The sequence below is a fragment of the Vulpes lagopus genome, chromosome 8, assembly GCF_018345385.1.
Source record: "Vulpes lagopus strain Blue_001 chromosome 8, ASM1834538v1, whole genome shotgun sequence".
In the NCBI taxonomy this organism is placed as follows: domain Eukaryota; kingdom Metazoa; phylum Chordata; class Mammalia; order Carnivora; family Canidae; genus Vulpes; species Vulpes lagopus.
Genome location: NC_054831.1, coordinates 25,921,730 through 25,942,129, shown reverse-complemented (window position 1 = coordinate 25,942,129; position 20,400 = coordinate 25,921,730). Strand labels below are relative to the sequence as shown.

General features: G+C 38.1%; 1 protein-coding gene and 1 pseudogene across 1 annotated transcript; one reads left to right on the top strand and one right to left on the bottom strand.

The window, feature by feature from the left end:
* Positions 1–2,804: 2,804 nt before the first annotated feature.
* LOC121497670 (disintegrin and metalloproteinase domain-containing protein 20-like) lies at positions 2,805–5,075 on the top strand. Its single transcript, XM_041767427.1, has one exon. It carries the CDS (start codon positions 2,805–2,807, stop codon positions 5,073–5,075), a length of 2,271 nt encoding a protein of 756 aa, XP_041623361.1.
* A 5,287-nt stretch (positions 5,076–10,362) lies between these two features.
* LOC121498079 lies at positions 10,363–11,083 on the bottom strand (annotated as a pseudogene).
* Positions 11,084–20,400: the final 9,317 nt, after the last annotated feature.

Sequence of the window (20,400 nt, the reverse complement as noted above, 5' to 3'; positions counted from 1 at the left end):
TATATTAGACATACAAGAAATGTTGAATTATTGGTTTTAGTACCATAACTATAATTCAGTAATTATTAATTACTTGTGCAAACAAAGACAAGAGATTTTCAGGTGAAAGTCCTATGTATTGATGAGGATATTTGGAAAATCAGAAAGTTAAAAAACAACGTGGACAACAAAACTCAGTTTTTTGAAAGCATAAATTGGTTGAAGTGAATATCTATACCTGACTTCATCCTTTAGGCTGAAGTATTAGGTTATCTCAACTAATTATGGTTTCCTCTTTTTACCCATTAACTTCCTTATAGATACTCTGTGGTTTATTTTCCCAGCAGTTTTGAGATTTTTCTATGGGAGCAGCAAAAGCAGGAAAAAGGATTAACCTAGTTAGGGTTGAGGCTTTTAGCTCATAGTGGTTGTATTGAAGGAGTCTAGAGCTAGGCTATAGGGATACAAGCTAAAATGAAGGGAACTTAAAAAGTGGGGAAAAATGAAAAGAAAGTATATTAAGAAAGGAATGTGGGATATCTGGGTGGCTCAGTGGGTGAGCATCTGCCTTCTGCTCAGGTTGTGATCCTGAGGTCCTGGGATAGTCTTGCACTGGGTTTCCTGCAGGGAGCCTGCTTCTCTCTCTGCCTGTGTCTCTTTCTCTCTGTGTCTCTCATGAATCAATAAATAAAATCTTTAAAAAAAAAAGGAATTCAGTTTGAATAAGAATAAGAGTTGTGGTTAATTTTAATATGTAAGAGTCAGGACACTGGAGGGTGATAATAAGGGTTAAAGGTTAAGAGTAGGGTTATGGTTAGGGTTACAGTTAGAGTTTTTATAATTTAGAGTTTTTGATAATTAGATGCAGGTGATATTAAGATATAATGCTTAGCCATAGGCCAATGGCTAAATGTTGTTGAAAATGAGTTGTAAAACTAAAATAAGTGAGATGTATATGGGTTATCCACATGCACACTAAACCCAAAATGTGGGTAAAATTATTGGTGGATAATACTTTAATAATTTAGACACTCAGTTTCTTGAGGTTTATGTAGCATGAATTTGGGTATTGCTGTATGAGTAAGAAAGAAGCTAAATAGTGGTCTAATGAGATGGCTACCAGTTTAGTGGTTTGGAAGTGGCTTTGGTAATCAATGCAAATTGGGACCAGTCATTTGTTCTGTATGCCATATTAGGAATATTGAGAATGGAAATCTTCCTCTCTGCTCTGGCTTTGAATTGTTGACTGGTGTGTTTAGTAAAATGAAATAGGAATAAGAAACTTTCCATGAAAAGCTAGAGTAGAGCGATCTTTGCTTTTCATGAAAGGAAGATTCCATACGTGACACAATGATTCTGCAGAAAAGAGGTCAAGGAATGTAGAATCAAGATTTTTTTAAGCTTCTCCCTCTGCCTGTGTCTCTGCCTCTCTCTCTCTCTCTCTCTCTGTGACTATCATAAATAAATTAAAAAAAAAAATTAAAAAAAAAAAAAAAGATTAAGCATAAATGGGTACAAGGACTAGGAGATGATAGGTCCTTAATTATGTATATTTTATTCTTATATTACTTCTATGGGAAGTAATATAAAATACTATAAATATAAATATAAAATTTTATATTGCCTCTTACTGTGGGAGATGGTTTGATCAATTTATATTAGATCCCTCATAGCTGACTTCACTTTCCTAGTTATTCAATTGGAGCAAGAGTTCTTGGTATCATTACTTCAAATATTCATATAACTTTAATGATCTCTTAAAGATTGTGGCTATTCTGACTTGATAATAAAAATAAGCAATATATATATATATATATATAGTACTGACATTTTACAAATTTCTAATGTTTAGTTTGTCTCAACCGCTCTGTCCAATTTTAAGAACAGTAATATCTCCAGACCACTAATATCATGACATGTATGTTCATTTATATTTCCTGAATGTGTTGCACCATTGTTTTATTTCATTTTTCATACAAAATATGTATATTTTTTTAACTTATGAAATAAATACATTTTACTTCAAACTTAGGAACTAGTTATCTTGCAATCTTACAAATTTAGGCTTTGATGCCAATATTTTTTAGAATGATTGACACTTTTGTCCTTGCAGTTTTATAGGCTTAGATGAAAAGAAGAATGCAGGAAGGAGATAGGATAATTAATAATTTGTCACATGGAAGCATATATTAGAGACAATGAGAAAAAAATAATATATGTGAATAATTTTTATATCTTCTCTAATGTATGTAACTAAATAATTTATCACTTGAAAGTGAAAGGAAGACCTATATAGTGGTATTCACACTCAGTCCATATGTATAAATTGAGACTGCTACATTAAAACATGATAGGTGTTCATGTTTCCATTAATACCCTTTTGTTTTACTAAATATACAGTGAAAATGTTGATACCTATTCATATATTTATAGAACAGTATAATGAATCCAATTGTGTCCTTCATTTAGGTTCTGTAAGTGTCAACCTATGGCCAATTGCCTCAGTTTTGTATACCCAGCCTCACTCTGCCTTACAATTATTTAAGAGAAAATGCAATGCAGTGTACTGAGTCATGAGCCAAACACTAGCTCATTTTAACCTGTATCTTCTCTGCATCCTCTATCTTGATTTGCTTATATCTTCCACCTCTGTCTCTGTCCTTCTTTTAATTTTTTTTTTCTTTTAGTGCTGCTGCTCTGATGGTGTGACTGCTAGAAGACAGATCTTTAAATATCAGCACTTGATTTATCAGCTTACATCTCCAGCTCAGAGGCAGGAGAAAAAATAGTAATGCTTCCTAATCTGCTCTGGTTTGCTCTCACCAATGGCTGAATATGGTGGCTCTATAATGGCTGTGGGTGAGGTCCTGGTATGTGTGAGGATCGCTGTTCCCATTCTCTGGTTGAGGGTGTTTCTGCTTCTTTCTGGATGGTCCCATGTCGGGCACTTCTATCACCATGGTCCCCCAGAAGTGGTGATTCCTTTGAGGATAACAGACAGGAGCATTGTCAAGAAGCCTACAGGCTGGCTTTCTTACTGCCTGCATTTTGGTGGCCAGAGACACGTTTTCCATATAAAGGTCAAGAAGCTTTTGCTCTCCAAAAACTTCCCAGTGTTCACTTACACAGACCAGGGTGCTCTTCTTGAAGACCAGCCATTTATCAGGAAAGACTGCTATTATCATGGCCATGTAGAGGGGGATCCAGATTCCCTGGTTTCTCTGAGTACCTGTTTTGGGGGCTTTCAAGGAATATTACAGATAAATCACATTCTTTATGAAATTTTGCCCAAAAGGCTTTCTACCACATTCGAGCACCTGGTATATAAGATGTACAGCGAGGAGAAACAATTCCCACCTATGAGGTGTGGATTAACAGATGAAAAGATAGCACGACATGTGAAGTTTCAAGAGAGCAGTAATTCCACTTTGGTGCAAAGTGAATATGAAGGTCTGTGGATGCACAAGAGATATGTTGAAATGGCAGTGGTAGTAGACTACAATCGATATGCCTATCGTGAATATAATGTCACAACCGTGCAGCTGGAAGTGATTACTACTATGAACAACGTAAATACCTTCTACCAACCTCTAAATGTCGATGTGGGTTTAGTTGGAATGGAGGTATGGAATGAAGGAAACCCTGTTGAAATAGAGAACATGGATGTACTTGTGGATTTATTTTGCGCCTGGAAGAAAAAAGGCTTCAATGCCCGTGTGCCCCATGATGCTGCCCATGTTTTTGTAAAAAGAAGATATGGTATTCTTGGCATATCTTATGTCGGATCAATATGTAACTATAATACTAACTGTGCAGTGGATGCTTTCACAAGTGATAATTTGGGTTTTTTTGCATTTGTTGTGTCACATGAGCTTGGTCATTCTCTGGGTATGTGGCATGATGAAGAAACGTGTAAATGTGCAGACAATGTGTGCATAATGTATGCAGAGCAGTCTCAGGCAACTAAATTCAGCAACTGCAGTTATGCTCAATATTGGCACACTGCTGTAGGATCAAGATGTATCTTCCATCCACACACTCCAGAGAGAATCTTCAAGTATACGCGCTGTGGGAATGGTGTGGTTGAAGAAGGAGAAGAGTGTGACTGTGGCTCCTTAAACGTGTGTACAAAAGATCCATGTTGTCAGTTAGACTGTACTCTGAGTCCTGGAGCTACTTGTGCTTTTGGGCTTTGTTGCAAAGACTGCAAGTTCATGCCATCAGGTGATGTATGTAGAGAACAGGCTAATGAATGTGATCTTCCTGAGTGGTGTGATGGGACATCCTATCAGTGTCCAGAAGATGTGTACGTGCAAGATGGAGTCAAATGCACAGGTGGCGGCTACTGCTATGAAAAGAGATGCAATATCCGTGATGAACTCTGTAGCAGACTTTTTGGCCCAAATGCCAAGAGTGCAAGTCAGATTTGCTACAGTACAGTGAATATTCGGGGTGACCGTTTTGGTAACTGTGGTCTCAAGAACAATCAGTTTATAAAATGTAATACCTCAGATACCCTGTGTGGGAGGGTGCAGTGTCAGGATGTGGCAAAAATCCCCACTCTGAGAGACCATTCTACTCTGCACTGGCTTCACTTCAATGACAGCATCTGCTGGGGTATAGATTTCCACTATGGGATGCCCTTGCCTGATCTTGGTGAAGTAAAAGATGGTACAGAGTGTGGTGAAGAACGTATCTGTGTTCAAAGGAAGTGTATCCCTTTGGCATATTTGAAAACTGATTGTTCACCCAAGACCTGCCATAGGAATGGGATCTGCAACAATAGACATCACTGCCATTGTAGCCATAAGTGGAAGCCCCCCAGCTGCCAGGTAAAAGGCAATGGAGGTAGTGTTGATAGCGGCCCACCCCCAATAAGAAACGGGACTGAAGTGCCACAGAAGGAACAGCAAAAGAAGACTTACCAGCTACTACTTCAGTTGGTGCCTTCTTCAGTTTTATTATGTTGTTTGTTAATTTGGTTTTTTATGAGAAGGGAAAAAATGGATAAGAAGGAAGAACAGAATGTTTCACCTGCACCCAACGAACAGCAGAATGAATCACCTGAACCTAATCAAGAAGTAAATGAAAACTAAAGAGTTATGATTTCCAAAAAGATACTCAATCCCAAATGAACTTGCCTATTAAGTTTTAGCACCCTGTCAGGAGAAAGGTTACAGCTTTCATCACAGATCACTGACAGAAAATCCCTGAGATTTTTTATTATTTGAGATCATAAATGCTAGCCGCTGAGCAATAACCAAAATATACTAATTCTCGGCACATTTATCTTTTCCATTATTTAAGTAATCTTAGCACTTGATTTTATTTGATGGAATTATTCTGTGTCTCCTGAACAATGGCAGGACCAGCAGAGGGTGTGTTTTTGTCTTTAACTCACTGTCTGACAATTCCAAACACCCTTTCCCTTTGTAATCTGCTTTCATAAGCAAAGAATAAGAAACCACAAGTCACATTTCTCCTTTGTGAGTCCTCCATTTATATCTATACCAATAGTGGAAATGAGAGGGAGACTGGACATGGGAAGTGTTTTGAATGTTGTTCATGATGGGGTTGCCTCACTGACTCTCATCTTGAAGAGGCAGTGCCTTACACTCTTTATGTTACCACATATAGATATGAATGTAGGTGTAGATAAGGACAGAATGGTATTATATGTATGATCTATAGATATACACTTGCATATGTTTATAAATGATCTATAGATATACATTTGCATATGTTTATAATATATATGCATATAGATTTTTTTCTTTTGGTAATTCCCAGAATTGACAGTACCGTTAGCCTCAGAGATACTGGCACAGCTACGTAATGTCTTACCCTTGGAGTTCTAAACACCCAGTGTCTGAATCCTCCACCAAATCCCGGAGGTTCAGCACCATTTGCCAACCATTTCCCCAGTGGTCAGTCTTAGATCCATGGGACTCACTCCAAAAGTGTGGCTTCTAATAAGCACATTTCTTCCCTTTGATCTCAGTCTCCCATGCAATAGCTGCACTTCCTGTTAGGGAAGCATGGATGGCTCAGGGAGGCCCCCTTGCTTGCTGGTCTTGGGATAATGGAGAACACAGGAAAGGAGTCTGACTTCAGAAGCTCTTGAATTTTCCACACCACTGCCTTTACCATCTTGGGGACATGTTTCATACTCTGGTAGAATTACTTCAAAATCTCAAAAGATAAGAAAATGATACTTGACATTCCACCCTTGGTAACTTCACTTGTGGTGTAAGATGCAGAAGATACTTACAATTCCAGGTAGGATATATAAGTTTTAGCAGGCCATGTGTCCTCTGTAAGGAAAAATCCTGGAAAATCTCAATTTTATTTTAAACAATATTTTAGAGTGGGTGAACTAAAATGTTGGGCAAGGTAGAATAATTCTGAAAAGCACTTGACATTTTAGCCTCTGAGCCTCTGCTGACGCCAGGTATGAGTTGAACTTTAGGCTTAGCCCAGGTGGAGGACGTCTGCTGAATGAAAGAGAAATCCTCAATGTCTTAGTTCCTACACAGGGTTAGATAGACTCTAAACATTAGACATTGAGGACCTCTTTCCCTATCAGATTTCCCCAAGTCACAACAGCTAAATCTGAGAGCTTTGTGGGATGCTGGTGAGATCTTTTATGAATTTCTCAAAGGCATTGATCCCCAACATCATGTTATATTTTGAACACAAGGCATAGTAAAAGGATGCTTATCTCAAGCTCATGCTCTCTTTCCCCATCATACATTTACCTGATTTTGTTGTTGCATGTGGCAAAAGATTGAGGGCTGGGTTGTGAACCTCTGGGTGACAGCCAACCACCCATAAGCTCTCAGACTGCTAAAACAGAGTCACCTAAACTCGTAATTGAAAGCCCAGCAAGCCCATGACTAAACAACACAAGGAAAGGAGAATTAGCCCAAGATTCACTAAAAGCCACTCACCTCTGACTTGGCACAACCTATGATTAGATGTATGTAATCAGCTCCTCTATCTTCCTAACAGAGAAAAGAGAGAAAACTCCAGAGGGTCACCTAGAGCTACTGTGGTTGTCTTATACACAACTCCTGCACATGGTAAAAATTACCACACATACTTAGAATCACAATTCATGACATATTACTAAAGCAAGAAAGAAAGGAAAGAAAAGGCGGGGGAGACTATACCTACGATGCAGATGGTGGAACAAGAGCACACAAAAACACAACAGCAACTATGTGCATTTAAAATGAAAGAAAAAGGGCAGCCCGGGTGGCTCAGTGGTATGGCGCTGCCTTCGGCCCAGGGCGTGTTCCTGGAGACCTGGGATCGAGTCCCACATCGGGCTCCCTGCATGGCGCCTGCTTCTCCCTCTGCCTGTCTCTGCCTTTCTCTATGTGTGTCTCCCATGAATAAATAAAATATAAACTCTTTAAAAAATGAAATGAAAGAAAAATACACAAAATATAAGAACTAATGTAGAATAAACTAGTAAGTTGGAATCTATACACAAATTTCAATTGAATATTGTAGAATTAAAAAGTACAGTACTTGATATGTGTGATAAGCTGATCCTCAGGGAGAGCATTTTGGTGGGTGTAAGTAAAAAATGAGATGTTCCTGGACAGAAAAAATTTCTTGACCTTCATGTGGAGAATGTGTCTCTGGCCTCCAAAATGCAGGCTGTAAGAGACCCAGCTGGGAAGCTTCATGACAGTGCCTGCATCAAGGGAATCACACTTCTGGGGGATCATGGTGACAGGACTGCCCAACCTGGAGTCTTCCAGGAAGGAATTGACACACCTCTAGTCAGAGCATAGGAAGAGATCCTCATATGTACCAGGGCCCTACCCATACTCATTATGGAGCCACCATATTCAGTCATTATTAAGAGCAACAGACGGCAGCTCAGGAAGCATCATTTTGTCTCCTTCCCCTGAGCTGGATGTAGTGTTGACTTTTAATCTGTCCTCTTGCTCAGCTATACCATTCCAGCAGCAGTGCTAAAATAAAATAAAATAAAAAAAAACCACAAGAGGAAGGACAGAGACAAGGATGAGGGTTATCAGTTGCAGGAGGAAGAGAAAAATATGGACATGGGTTAAAATGGTGAGTGTTTGGCTCAAGATGTGAGTCAGTAAACTGCATTGCATAGTAAGGCAGAGTGAGACTGGGTGTTCAAAACTATAGCGATTTGCCTAGGTTGACACGTACAGAGCTTAGACAAAGGACACAGATGCAACCATTATACTGTTTCCTAAATATATGAACACGGATAGACTTTTTTACAATGTATAAAACAAAAAGAATGAAAAGGTGAATATCTATCATGTTTTTATGAAGAATTCTTGATGTACACATATGGGCATAGTATAAACATCTATACAAAAGTCTTCTTTTCATTTTTTTAAGGATTTTATTTATTTATTTATTAATGAGAGACACAAAGAGAGAGAGGCAGAGACAGAGGCAGAGGGAGAAACAGGCTCCACGCAGGGCGCCCGATGTGGGACTTGATCTCAGGACCTTGAGCCAAAGGCAGATGCTCAACTGCTGAGCCACCCAGGCATCCCTCCTTTTCATTTTTCAATGAATAATTTAGGGGCATTACTCAGGGGAGATATAAAAATTACTCACATATATTTTTTCTCATTTTCCGTAATAAATGCTTCCATGTAACAAATTATTAATTATCCTCTTTCCCCGCATTCTTCTTTGCATCCACATCTGTGAAACGGCAAGGATCAAGGCATCAATTGTCTCCACAAATGTTGGTAGCTACTCTAATGATACCCTCATTCTGTAATCAATACATAACAGTGGTATTGCAAGAGCGAGTATATTCGGTTGGTGATGGATACTACTCAAATGAATTTATCTTTGATTCTCCTAATCAGAAGAACAATATTTTTAAAACCTCTAGCCATGTAAAATGGAAGAAAATCAAACTAGCTGGAAGAGTAACAACTAGAGATCAGCGTATACTGAAGGCAAACTAAAGTTCCTTCAGAAATGAAAAGGAAATCAATAATCCTAGATAGAGGGAAGAAAGCTTTGAGGAAGGTAATATTGTCTTATGGTGGCAAGGCATCAAAGCCTGTATTTATTTTTAAGATTACAAGGTAATAACTGTCTTGGGTTAGAGAGTAAAATGTATGGATTTCATAATAAAAATACATATACATATTTTGCTTGAAATATAGAACAAAAAATCGTCTAAATAACACAAATGTATTACCACATATTTGTGAAAAAGAAATCTGGTATCAGCACAATGCCTGGCTGGTAATAGTGATTTGTTGCTTTCTTCTTTAAATAAATACATAATGTGCACACATGGTGCTACACACTTGGGAAACATAAATGAGCATATTGTCAAGAAAATTTAATAATATGGAGCTCAAATCTAGACAGAGTGGATGGGGCAAAGATACACATTAGGAATTTGTAAAATTGAATTCAATATTTGATGTATGAGATTTTTATTTTTATTTGTCTTGGGAAATACCCACTGTCTTCATCCGATCATTAAGGTGAGATTGTTTAAAATAAAAACTGTTGGTGTAGTTGAAAAAACACAAGATAGTGCAGTTGGCTACAAGAGATGTAAAACCAACTGATCAAGTCCACATCCCATAAATGATAATATCTGGAATTATTCTCCTGTCATTTATGGAAACTTCCTTTTATAAAAAGCAACAACAATAATTTCTCTATCAAACTTCTCCATGGATAACTCCGTGGTTATTCATGGTTAGTTCTACTACACTAAACCTACCAGTTAATAGCTGAAGAGCATGGAAAGATCAGCAGAGATTTCCTACTCAGAATACCCATAGGTTTATTATCAGACATCTGGTTGTAGTTCACTCTGATTATCAAACCCACTTCCAACCCCTAAGATGACAGCTAGCCATTCCATTAAACCACTATTTAGTTTATGTTCCTATTCACGCACCAACTACCAAACTAGTCTTACATAAATTTCAAAGAATTGGATGTCTTATCTACTAATGTATTATCCACCAATAATTTTACTCACATCCCAGGTTTAACAAACATATGGACAACTGAGATAACATCTGGTTTATTCTAGCTTTACAACTCATTTTCAACAATTGGCCTATGGCTAAATAGTGTATCTTATTATCAAACCCTACCCACCCTCCTAACCCTAACCCTAATCTAACCCTAACCCTAACCATAACCTTAACTCATTTTCAACTTCCACTGTCCTCTTATATATTAAATAGTTAACCACAAGTCTCATTCTCATTCAAAACTTAATTCTCAAATTTCTGGGCAAAAATAACTTTTCATTCCATTTTTTCCCACGTTTTAAGTTCCTTTATTTTACCTTTATCCTTTATCCTTTATAGATAAAACTATAGATAATAGTTTTTTTTTTTTTTTACAAAATGATTCAGCTTTTATTAATTAGCATCTTAGAAGAAACAAAAGATAAGAGAGCCAGCAAAGCTCTGAACAAACACAATGAAACAGGTGCAGACAGGCCTCAAGAAGCCATTTGAACAGATGGAGGCAACACCCTCCTTGAGTGGGCCCTGACCCAGGGGTGCTCCATGATCTGGGCCAAGGGTAGCCTTTCCAAAAGCTGGTATCTGAGAAGCTTGGAGACTAAGTCCTGGGCCCCCAAAGGTAATGATGGGGGAAATCATAGGTCTACCTTGAGGATGCATCTGTAGGTCTCATTATGGGAAAGGCTCTCATAGGGTGGATATCCTACCAACAGCTCATAGCAAAGTACTCCAATGCACCACAGATCAACATTCTCATTGTATGTTCTCCTCTCAATCATTTCTGGGGGCAAGTAGTCCAGAGTCCCACACATTGTCTTTCTCCTCAGAGATGGTGTGTGCACAGACCAGCTGAAGTCTGCAATTTTCACCTCACCCTTGAACCCGAGCAGTAGGTTCTCTGGTTTAATATCCCAGTGAATCACCTTTTTCTCGTGGCAGTAAGTCAGAGCATCTGCCAATTCCTCCATTATCGTGGCTGTGTGCTGTTCATCTAATGTGTGGCTCTTTTGCAGCTCCTTATAGAGCTCACCCCTTGGAGCATATTCCAGAATCAGGTACACGTGGCGTGCATCATGGAAATAGTTGTTTTGTTTGTTTTGTTTTTTTTATCTATATCTATATGGCTCTAGATTCCATCAATACAACTAGAATGGGCTCAAGCCAAACTGGGTCAATTCTCTTTCCTGCTTTCTACACTTTTACAACAAACTACCCAAACTGTAGGAAAATCAATATCTCTAGGGGAATGAATGCATGAAAGGTGAAAAGTACAAACTGGTTAAGACAGCCTGACATTCCAACCTAAAGGATGAAATCAGGAACAAATATTTATTTATGCATCTAACAATTTGTTGTCCACTTTGTTTCTTAACTTTCTGATGTTTTTTAAATTTCCTCAATAACATGCAGGACCTTCAGCTGACAACCTATTGTCTTTGTTTTCACAAGCAGTTGTTACTAAATTTCAATAATGATAGTTTAGTTTAAATTGTAAAACTAAGACTTTTTATTTATGGCACATTTAATAAGGATCTGATATTTTTATTTGTCTTTCTTGTTGAAGATAGTTGGTGAGAAACTTGTTTCAGGCTGAACATTGACCTCATCATTAAAGTGACCTAAATTCTTAGAGTGCTTAAAAAAGTTTCTAGGACTAAAGGGAGAGATTTTTTACAAGATGCCAAGAGCCCACAAGAAGATATAAGATCTCTAAATTAAATCTTTGAGGATACCTCTAAAATTGTGAGTAGAATCCTAATATACCCATTTGCTCTCCATTTCTCTCTTTATATATATTTGATAACTATTATGGAGTATTGATTATAATAGAAAAGAATTATTTGTAAATAATATAGTGTTAAGAGTGATCTTAATCAATTTAAAACAACCAGAATTAATTCCTAAGATGTCAGCTTGCAAAAATGTAAAAGGAAGACAAACTCCAAAAATATTTATATCAAACTGAGTTTGTCCTCATAACATTATTTTATAGAATGACACAAAAGACATACCACCTGAGAGGGTATAACATTTTCTTTAATGTGGTAGAGTGCCATAATAGTATAGAAACTTCCAGTGGATCTCCATACATTGCCTTTTATAAATTCTTCTTTTCTTTCCCTAAAGATTAATAAAATTCATCAATCTAGTTGCCCTAATTACCACCTCCACTCTCACTTTCATTTAAACCTAATTCAGTTTTTCTCAAACAATGAGTAGCAACCCATTAGAAACATAGTTTAGTGGCTCTCAACTGAGTAAATAGACTGGAACCAGACATAATACAGGCCACAGATCCTCCTTAAGATTAAAAAATTGGCAAAGGAATCATGTTGTGCTTGTATGTATGTATGTGTATGTGTATTCATGTATGCACAAGTACTATTGCTTCTCTCTTTTATTGCTAAATTCTTGAATGACCTATCAGCAGTAGAATTAATGGTGCCCCTGGTTTTTTCACACTATAGTCCTGTCATAGATAATTTTACTACTGATCTCTATGAACAGAATTTTATTTGAAACTTTACATGACAAAGATTAGTAACAATCCCTTCCAGTTCATCTCTCATTTGTTCTAGATTTGTGTTCTAGATTTAACTGCTTAGCAACAAGACTTTCCCAATTCCAAAGACCACAGCAACTGGATAAAAGTTCTATTCTGGCTCCAACTTCTCTATCAAGCTTTATCTTAACTCTTCAATATGAATAAATGTGATTACATTTTTTATCCCAATTTTATGAGCTCCCTGAACACAGTAGAACATTTTATCCTCAGTACTTATGCCCTGTTCCCAAATTATTTTCTGAACACTAAACCACATTATGGAACACTTGTAATATATAGGTTCCAGAAAGAAGTTTTACCCTATTTAAACCATTTTATAAAGATACAGACATCAGTAATCATCTGCAACTTTCATTACAAGGTCAATAAATAACTCAGAGACATTTCATATGTACAAATAATATGCTCAACTATTAGGAGAGAACTGCATCAGCAAGAAAAGGGAAAGTAAAATTTAAAAGGAGAAAGAAGTGAATTAAATATACTGTGGATTTTGATGTCAGCACCTTGGTGATAAAAGACATTTTTCCTCCCTCACCCCTCTTTTTAAACAACTATTTAGACACCCATACATGAACAAGAGTGCCTTAGCATTAGGAGAGACCAGGGAGGACTCTTGCTCATTTGTGGCAAGGGCAAATAAACAATCAAGACTTTGGTTAGAGATGCAAAACCAAAGGAGTTGACAAACCTATCCCACTTCCATTTGCTTTGGTAAAGAGAGAAAACAAGCAAACCTGGAGAATACTGAACTGAGTAGAAATAAATAGGTGAGAAAAAATTGATATAAGTTCAGCCTGCCAGATGGGAGATTCCAGCATGTCATTGGAGTGGGATAAGGACAAATTTGATTGCAATGGACAATGATGAACTTGACTAGAGTCATGGCCCATCCTCAGGGAAATAATATTGCAGAGTAAGCTATCTGGCAGTGGCAGCAGAGATATTTTCTGCAGAGGTCCAAAGAGTCCACTTCTCCTATGGAGGAGGTGGAAAAAGTGTGTGGCTGCACAGCTAACCCAGTTTTGGGAGTCTCCAGTGGAGAAACCTGTTTGTCTCCAGTAGCTCCCAAGTTTCTGAAGAAGAATCGCTATCACAGGGTGAAGAAGAAGGGGAAAAAGCAGACAAGAATATCAAAGTTCATAAAAGAAACATGGTTCATGCTATGTTTTTAGGACTTCACAAGAAGTGTGCACAAAAGCCTCTGGGATTGCCCATGGGAAGATCTCCTTACCAACCTATAGGTATCTCCAAAACCCAGATTGCGGAACCCACACCTCTCCCCACTCTGTGGTGGGTATCTTGTATATGCTCCTGAGTGTAGCAGTGAGAGCAATGTAGATAATCAATGTGCTCTCAGAAAAATGGTTCACAGTTTGTGAGTGAAAAAGATCATAAACTGGAGCTGTGGCATCACCTTCTGAAAAACAAAATAGAAATTTCTCAGCCAGTTAGATAAGTTATGAGATCAAGAGTGAAGGAAAAAAAAAAAAAAAGCTAATGAATTCTACCACAAGAGGGAATAAGAAGATGAAGCAGTTCTATACACGACAAACCTAGGATCCCCAGGGAAGCGCACTAATGAACAGTACCCCTCTGAAGATAATCTTGTTCATAAGTTATCAAAAATAGCTGTACTGAAGAAACTTGGCAAACTGTAAGAAATCTCAGAAGGACAGTTCATTGAAATTAGGAAAAAGATAAGTGAACAGAATGAATTCTTTACAAAAAAGACAAAACCCATTATAAAAAACCAAATGGAAATTCTGGAGCTGAATAATTCAATGAATGGGTTGAAGTTTATAATTCAGAGTATCTATAGTGGAGTAGAAAACATAGAAGAGAGAATAAATGACTTAGATAGGAATTTTGAAAGACACCCTGTTTGGCTATAGTGCATTTCTCAGTAGAAACCCTTCAGGCCAAGAGAGACAGAGGGGAATGGGTATTTAAAGTGCTAAAAAATAAAAATTGTCAACTAACTGTACTCTCTCAGTCAAAATTATCCCTCAGATTTGAATAAGAAAAAGACTTGAGAACTGAGGGCATTTATCACCACTAGACCTCCTATGCAAGGCATACTGAAAGTTCTTCAAGCTGAAATGTGAACATGCTAACCAATGAGATTAAAAAACACAAATATATGATACAGTGGTCAAGGCAAAAATATTTGGTCAGGTATAGAAAACTCCAATTATGTCATAGGATGGTGTGTTGACTACTTAACAATTGTGTAAGTGGTTAAAGGAAAAGAGTATTAAAATAATGATAGCTACTATAATTTATAACAAATTCATAACACAAAAAGAGGTAAACTATGATATCAAAAATAAAAAAGGAATAATAACAGGATGGTTGCTTTACATGCAAAGATAAGGTACTATCTTCATAAAATGGACTGCTTTATCTTTGAGATATTTTCTGTAATCCTCATGGTAACTGCAAAGCAAAAATCTAGAGTAGATTCAGGAAATGTTAAGAAAAAATGGGGTACACCCATTTTTAAAAACAGTACACCACTATGGAAAAACATTAATTTAAAAGGTAGGTGAAATAAGGAGGGAAAAAAAAGAAACAATGAAATAGAAAACAAATAGAAAGTTATCAAGATGTTCATAGCGAACTTTTATGTATCAATAATCCCTTTAAGTTTAAATAGGTGGCATTCATCAATTAAAAAGGCACAGACTGACTGGATGGAATTTAAAAAAATAATCTCAATTATATGCTGCCTACAAGAGACTCATTTTAGTTTTAAAACATACATAGGCTCAAAGTGAAAAATGAAAGCTTTCCATGCAATTGGAAGCAAACAGAAAGTGGGAGTAGACAAACCTACATCAGACAAAACAGACAATAACTCGAGGCAAAAAGATCATTATATAATGATGTAGGAAAGATGAGGGTCTGAGGGCATCAAAGCTGAGGGTCAAGAAAGAATCCTTGAGACGTCTTTAATGTTAAAAGGTGGTTCTATTAAAGCATCAGGACAGGACCTGTGGGCAGAAAGACCTGCACTGGGGTCATGAAGAGTGGCCCATTATATATTTTCAAGTTGGGAGGGAGAGAAGGAGAGGGTAAATCTCTGAAGAATTTTGGAAACAAGGTTTCCAGGATCCTGATGAGGCTAGCTACTGTTAGGAAAGATCATTTATTATTGTTTGGTAATAGCTCAGTCATGAAACCCTTCAGATGTACATAGGTGGGTCATATGCTTGGAGGATGATTGCCAACAGCTATCTTGGGGATGAGGTGGGAGGTAGAGGTTGAGATAAAGTTTCCAAAGGACTTCTTTTTTTTATTTATTTATGATAGTCACAGAGAGAGAGAGAGAGAGAGAGAGAGAGAGAGAGAGGCAGAGACACAGGCAGAGGGAGAAGCAGGCTCCATGCACCAGGAGCCCGATGTGGGATTTGATCCCGGGTCTCCAGGATCGCGCCCTGGGCCAAAGGCAGGCGCCAAACCGCTGCGCCACCCAGGGATCCCTCCAAAGGACTTCATATATTCAAAGTAAACTTACAGGGTCCTGGGGGTTGGGCCTAAGATTGCTTTTTATTTACCCTTAGTAAAGTATTAACATCAAGGCAGCTAAGTTCCTAGAGGTATATCCCTCTGCCTGTTTTAAGAACTTGTCAAGAAGCTGTAAGTAGTAAGGAAATTTAATAATCTTTCTTCTGCCTTTGGTTCCCACATCACATAATAATAAAGATGTTAATGTTATCAAGAAGACATAACAATTATAAATGAGTATGCACTCAGCATCCAAGTACCTAAATATGTTAAGGACATCCTAACAGATCTGTGGTCTTGGAGATGGGGAGAAAGAGAGAGAGGAGCACAGAAGGACACACAGGGAGAATGTTTCCCCAAAGCCATTAGCTTGGAACAAGAGGGGCTGAATTTCCTGAGTTCTTGCAACCAGCAGAACTTAAAGCCTAATGTTTAAAGGTCAGTGTGTGGCGTCTAAATGGGGTATCTCTCTATTAGTTGGGGGGCCCCCAGATGTGGGGCAACAATTGGGTGAAAGCCAGTGGTTCTGGAGGTGAGAGCACTCAACTGAGGCAGAACAAAAGAGATAGAAGATAACTGAATATACTACGAGGAAGCAGAGGGTAGGACAGCAGAGGAGAGGCTTTCTGCAGAGAGGTAGTGTGTGGTGGTTGTTCTTAAAGGGGGAGATAAAGAGGTATGACTACCTATGGAATCTTCCCTTTTTTTGGTGTCTGTACCTAGTTGTAAGTAGCCCATTGGTCAGTTAGGATCTATGGATATCATGATGTGGGCTACCCACCCTAAGGTCTGGTGGTGTTAAGCCAAGTGGTTGTTGTGGGCCTTTCCTGCATTCCATCACTCAAACCTCCTAAAAGTGGCTCCTACAAGTGTCTTGCCTGCAACAGAGCCCAGAGGACACAGCTCCCAGAGAGAAGGCAGGCAAACAACCAGGGGACAAAGGGCCTGGAAAGAGCATCTGAATAATGCCTTTGGCACAGAGTAGGGAAATTATTCCCTGATCTCAGAAGGCATTCCTGGGAGGCAGTGTTCATGGAGATGCTTTTCCAGGAAAAGGGGAGCTGGCAGGTGTCTTTTCCCTTCCCCACCCCTCAGCATAAACACAGAGCCACCAGCAGGAGGCAGTGCAGTGCTGACACTGGTTGCCTAACTTGCTTGCACTGAGCCCCACCTCTGTGCTCTGATGGGCTTCTCCATCAAGCTTGCCTTCATCCTGGTGCTTTTCATATACTGGTTGTGGCAGTAGTATCAGTAGTAGTGACAATAGCAAACAGTTATCGGGTGCTGACTACTGTACTGAGCAAGGCTCTTACCTCTCTTACAATCTCTGTTAAGTGGCTGAAAACACTGCTGTATACCTGTCTTAGATAATTAGCCCAGAATACCTGGCATCAGATTACTTTTTTTATCACACTATCAATTCTCTATAAAATGTAGATTGGTTTTCTTTTTTAACCATAGCTGGGGGCATCACAATGCCAGATTTCAGGTTGTACTACAAAGCTGTGGTCATCAAGACAGTGTGGTACTGGCACAAAAACAGACACATAGATCAATGGAACAGAATAGAGAACCCAGAAGTGGACCCTGAACTTTATGGTCAACTAATATTCGATAAAGGAGGAAAAACTATCCACTGGAAGAAAGATAGTCTCTTCAATAAATGGTGCTGGGAAAATTGAACATCCACATGCAGGAGAATGAAACTAGACCACTCTCCTGCAGCATACACAAAGATAAACTCAAAATGGATGAAAGATCTAAATGTGAGACAAGATTCCATCAAAATCCTAGAGGAGAACACAGGCAACACCCTTTTTGAACTCAGTCACGGTAACTTCTTGCAAGATACATCCACGAAGGCAAAAGAAAAGCAAAAATGAACTATTGGGACTTCATCAAAATAAGAAGCTTTTGCACAGCAAAGGATACAATCAACAAAACTAAAAGACAACCTACAGAATGGGAGAAGACATTTGCAAATGACGTATCAGATAAAGGGCTAGTTTCCAAGATCTATAAAGAACTTATTCAACTCAACACCAAAGAAACAAGCAATCCAATCATGAAATGGGCAAAAGACATTGAACAGAAATCTCACAGAGGAAGACATAGACGTGGCCAACATGCACATGAGAAAATGCTCCGCATCACTTGCCATCAGGGAAATACAAATCAAAACCACAATGAGATACCACCTCACACCAGTGAGAATGGGGAAAATTAACAAGGCAGGAAACCACAAATGTTGGAGAGGATGCGGAGAAAAGGGAACACTCTTACACTGTTGGTGGGAATGTGAACTGGTGCAGCCCCTCTGGAAAACTGTGTGGAGGTTCCTCAAAGAGTTAAAAATACTCTCGGTGTCACTTTTGTTATCTTGAAAGCTGGTTCCTTCCCTGAGGCTCTTAATTTTTTTGAAAACTTGATGCTGTTTCAACTGAAAAATTGGCAAGAATACTAAAAAAACAAGTTGAGGAGAGCTGTTTAAGAAATTGAAAAGTAATTGCAAACAACATTGGATAATTGTGACTTTCAGTTGTTCTGTATCAGTTAAATTTTTGTGCTCTTTTCCCTGTGTACGTGGTGGTTCTATTTTTCTCCAATAAAACTTTTATTTAAAAAAAAAAAAAGAGTTAAAAATAGACCTGCCCTATGACCTAGCAATTGCACTGTTGGGGATTTACCCCAAAGATTCAGGTGCAATGAAACACTGGGACACCTGCACCCCGATGTTTCTATCAGCAATGGCCACAATAGCCAAACTGTGGAAGGAGCCTCGGTGTCCATCGAAAGATGAATGGATAAAGAAGACGTGGTCTATGTATACAATGGAATATTACTCAGCCATTAGAAACGACAAATACCCACCATTTGCTTCAACGTGGATGGACCTGGAGGGTATTATGCTGAGTGAAGTAAGTCAATTGGAGAAGGACAAACAGTGTATGTTCTCATTCATTTGGGGAATATAAATAATAGTGAAAGGGAATATAAGAAAAGGGAGAAGAAATGTGTGGGTAATATCAGAAAGGGAGACAGAACGTAAAGACTCCTAACTCTGGGAAACAAACTAGGGGTGGTGGAAGGGGAGGAGAACTAGGGGTGCTGGTGAATGGGTGACGGGCACTGAGGGGGGCACTTGACGGAATGAGCACTGGGTGTTATCTGTATGTTGGTAAATTGAACACCAATAAAAAATTAATTTATTATAAAAAAAGTTGATTGGTTGAATCAATTACTTAGTCTACTTCTTTGCAAATAAAAAAATTGCTAAAATTTATTTTTCCATATCTGTAACCAAATGCTTACAAATCAGCAATGCCAAATGGCAGATTTATGTATCTTTCCCTGTTGGGTAAATTTATTTCTCCTTTTTTTCAACACACACACACACACACACACACACAAATAATGTTTAAGCTATTTGTCTTATCATTTTTTAAAGAGATTTATTCATTTATTTTAGAGAGAGGTCAAGAGAGCAAGCGGGAGTGGGGGAAGGGACAGAGAGAGAGAATTTTCAAGCCGACTCCCCACTGAGCGCTGGAATTGATCCCACAGCCCTCAAGATCATGACCTGAGCCAAAACAAAGAACCAGATGCCCAATCGACTGAGCCACCCAGGTTCCCTTAAGCTGTTTAGTCTTTAGATCAATTACAAGGACTTCATATATAAATTAATTTTGTACTAATATGAAACTTAATTGCACTATTAGGACAGGGAAGACTATCTTTCTCAAATCTTCTAAACAACTCAAAAGAAAGTACTTTCTTCACAATTTTATTTCATTTGTGTTGTGACTATCCTTAAAAGATACACTGCTAATGAACATTTATTGAGTAACCACTCTGTAGTGAACCTAAGTCTAAGCAATATTTCAATACAAGTAATGGTCTATTACTTCAAAGCTTTCTGTTACTTTCACCTGGGTATCTTAGACTATGATTTTTATCTATTTAACTATTGAACTGTATCCAGTTGAATATAATACCCCACAGGTTTTCATGCCTAACGTGATTCCTACTTCTGTTTTCAGATATTTGGCATTCAGAATCTGTAAAGCTTAACACTTTAGAGATTTTCAGCTATAAATAATTGTTGCAACAGTTTCTATCTAGAGATAAAATACAAAGCATCAGTAATCAGACCTTTCTCTTTGTTCTCTGCTCTATCTAATAGGAAAAAGAAATGACTGTACTAAGGATTCAGGCAGCCCATTATTACTTAGTGGGTGGAGAGCTATTTTGGTTGACCAGGAGATGTCTTTATTCACAATTTTTAAGAATGATTTTTCAGATTTTCCCAGCCTTTTTGTA

Bases quoted from the DNA above. Each gene is read 5' to 3' on its own strand.
- LOC121497670 (XM_041767427.1), top strand. From the start codon at position 2,805: ATGGCTGAATATGGTGGCTCTATAATGGCTGTGGGTGAGGTCCTGGTA.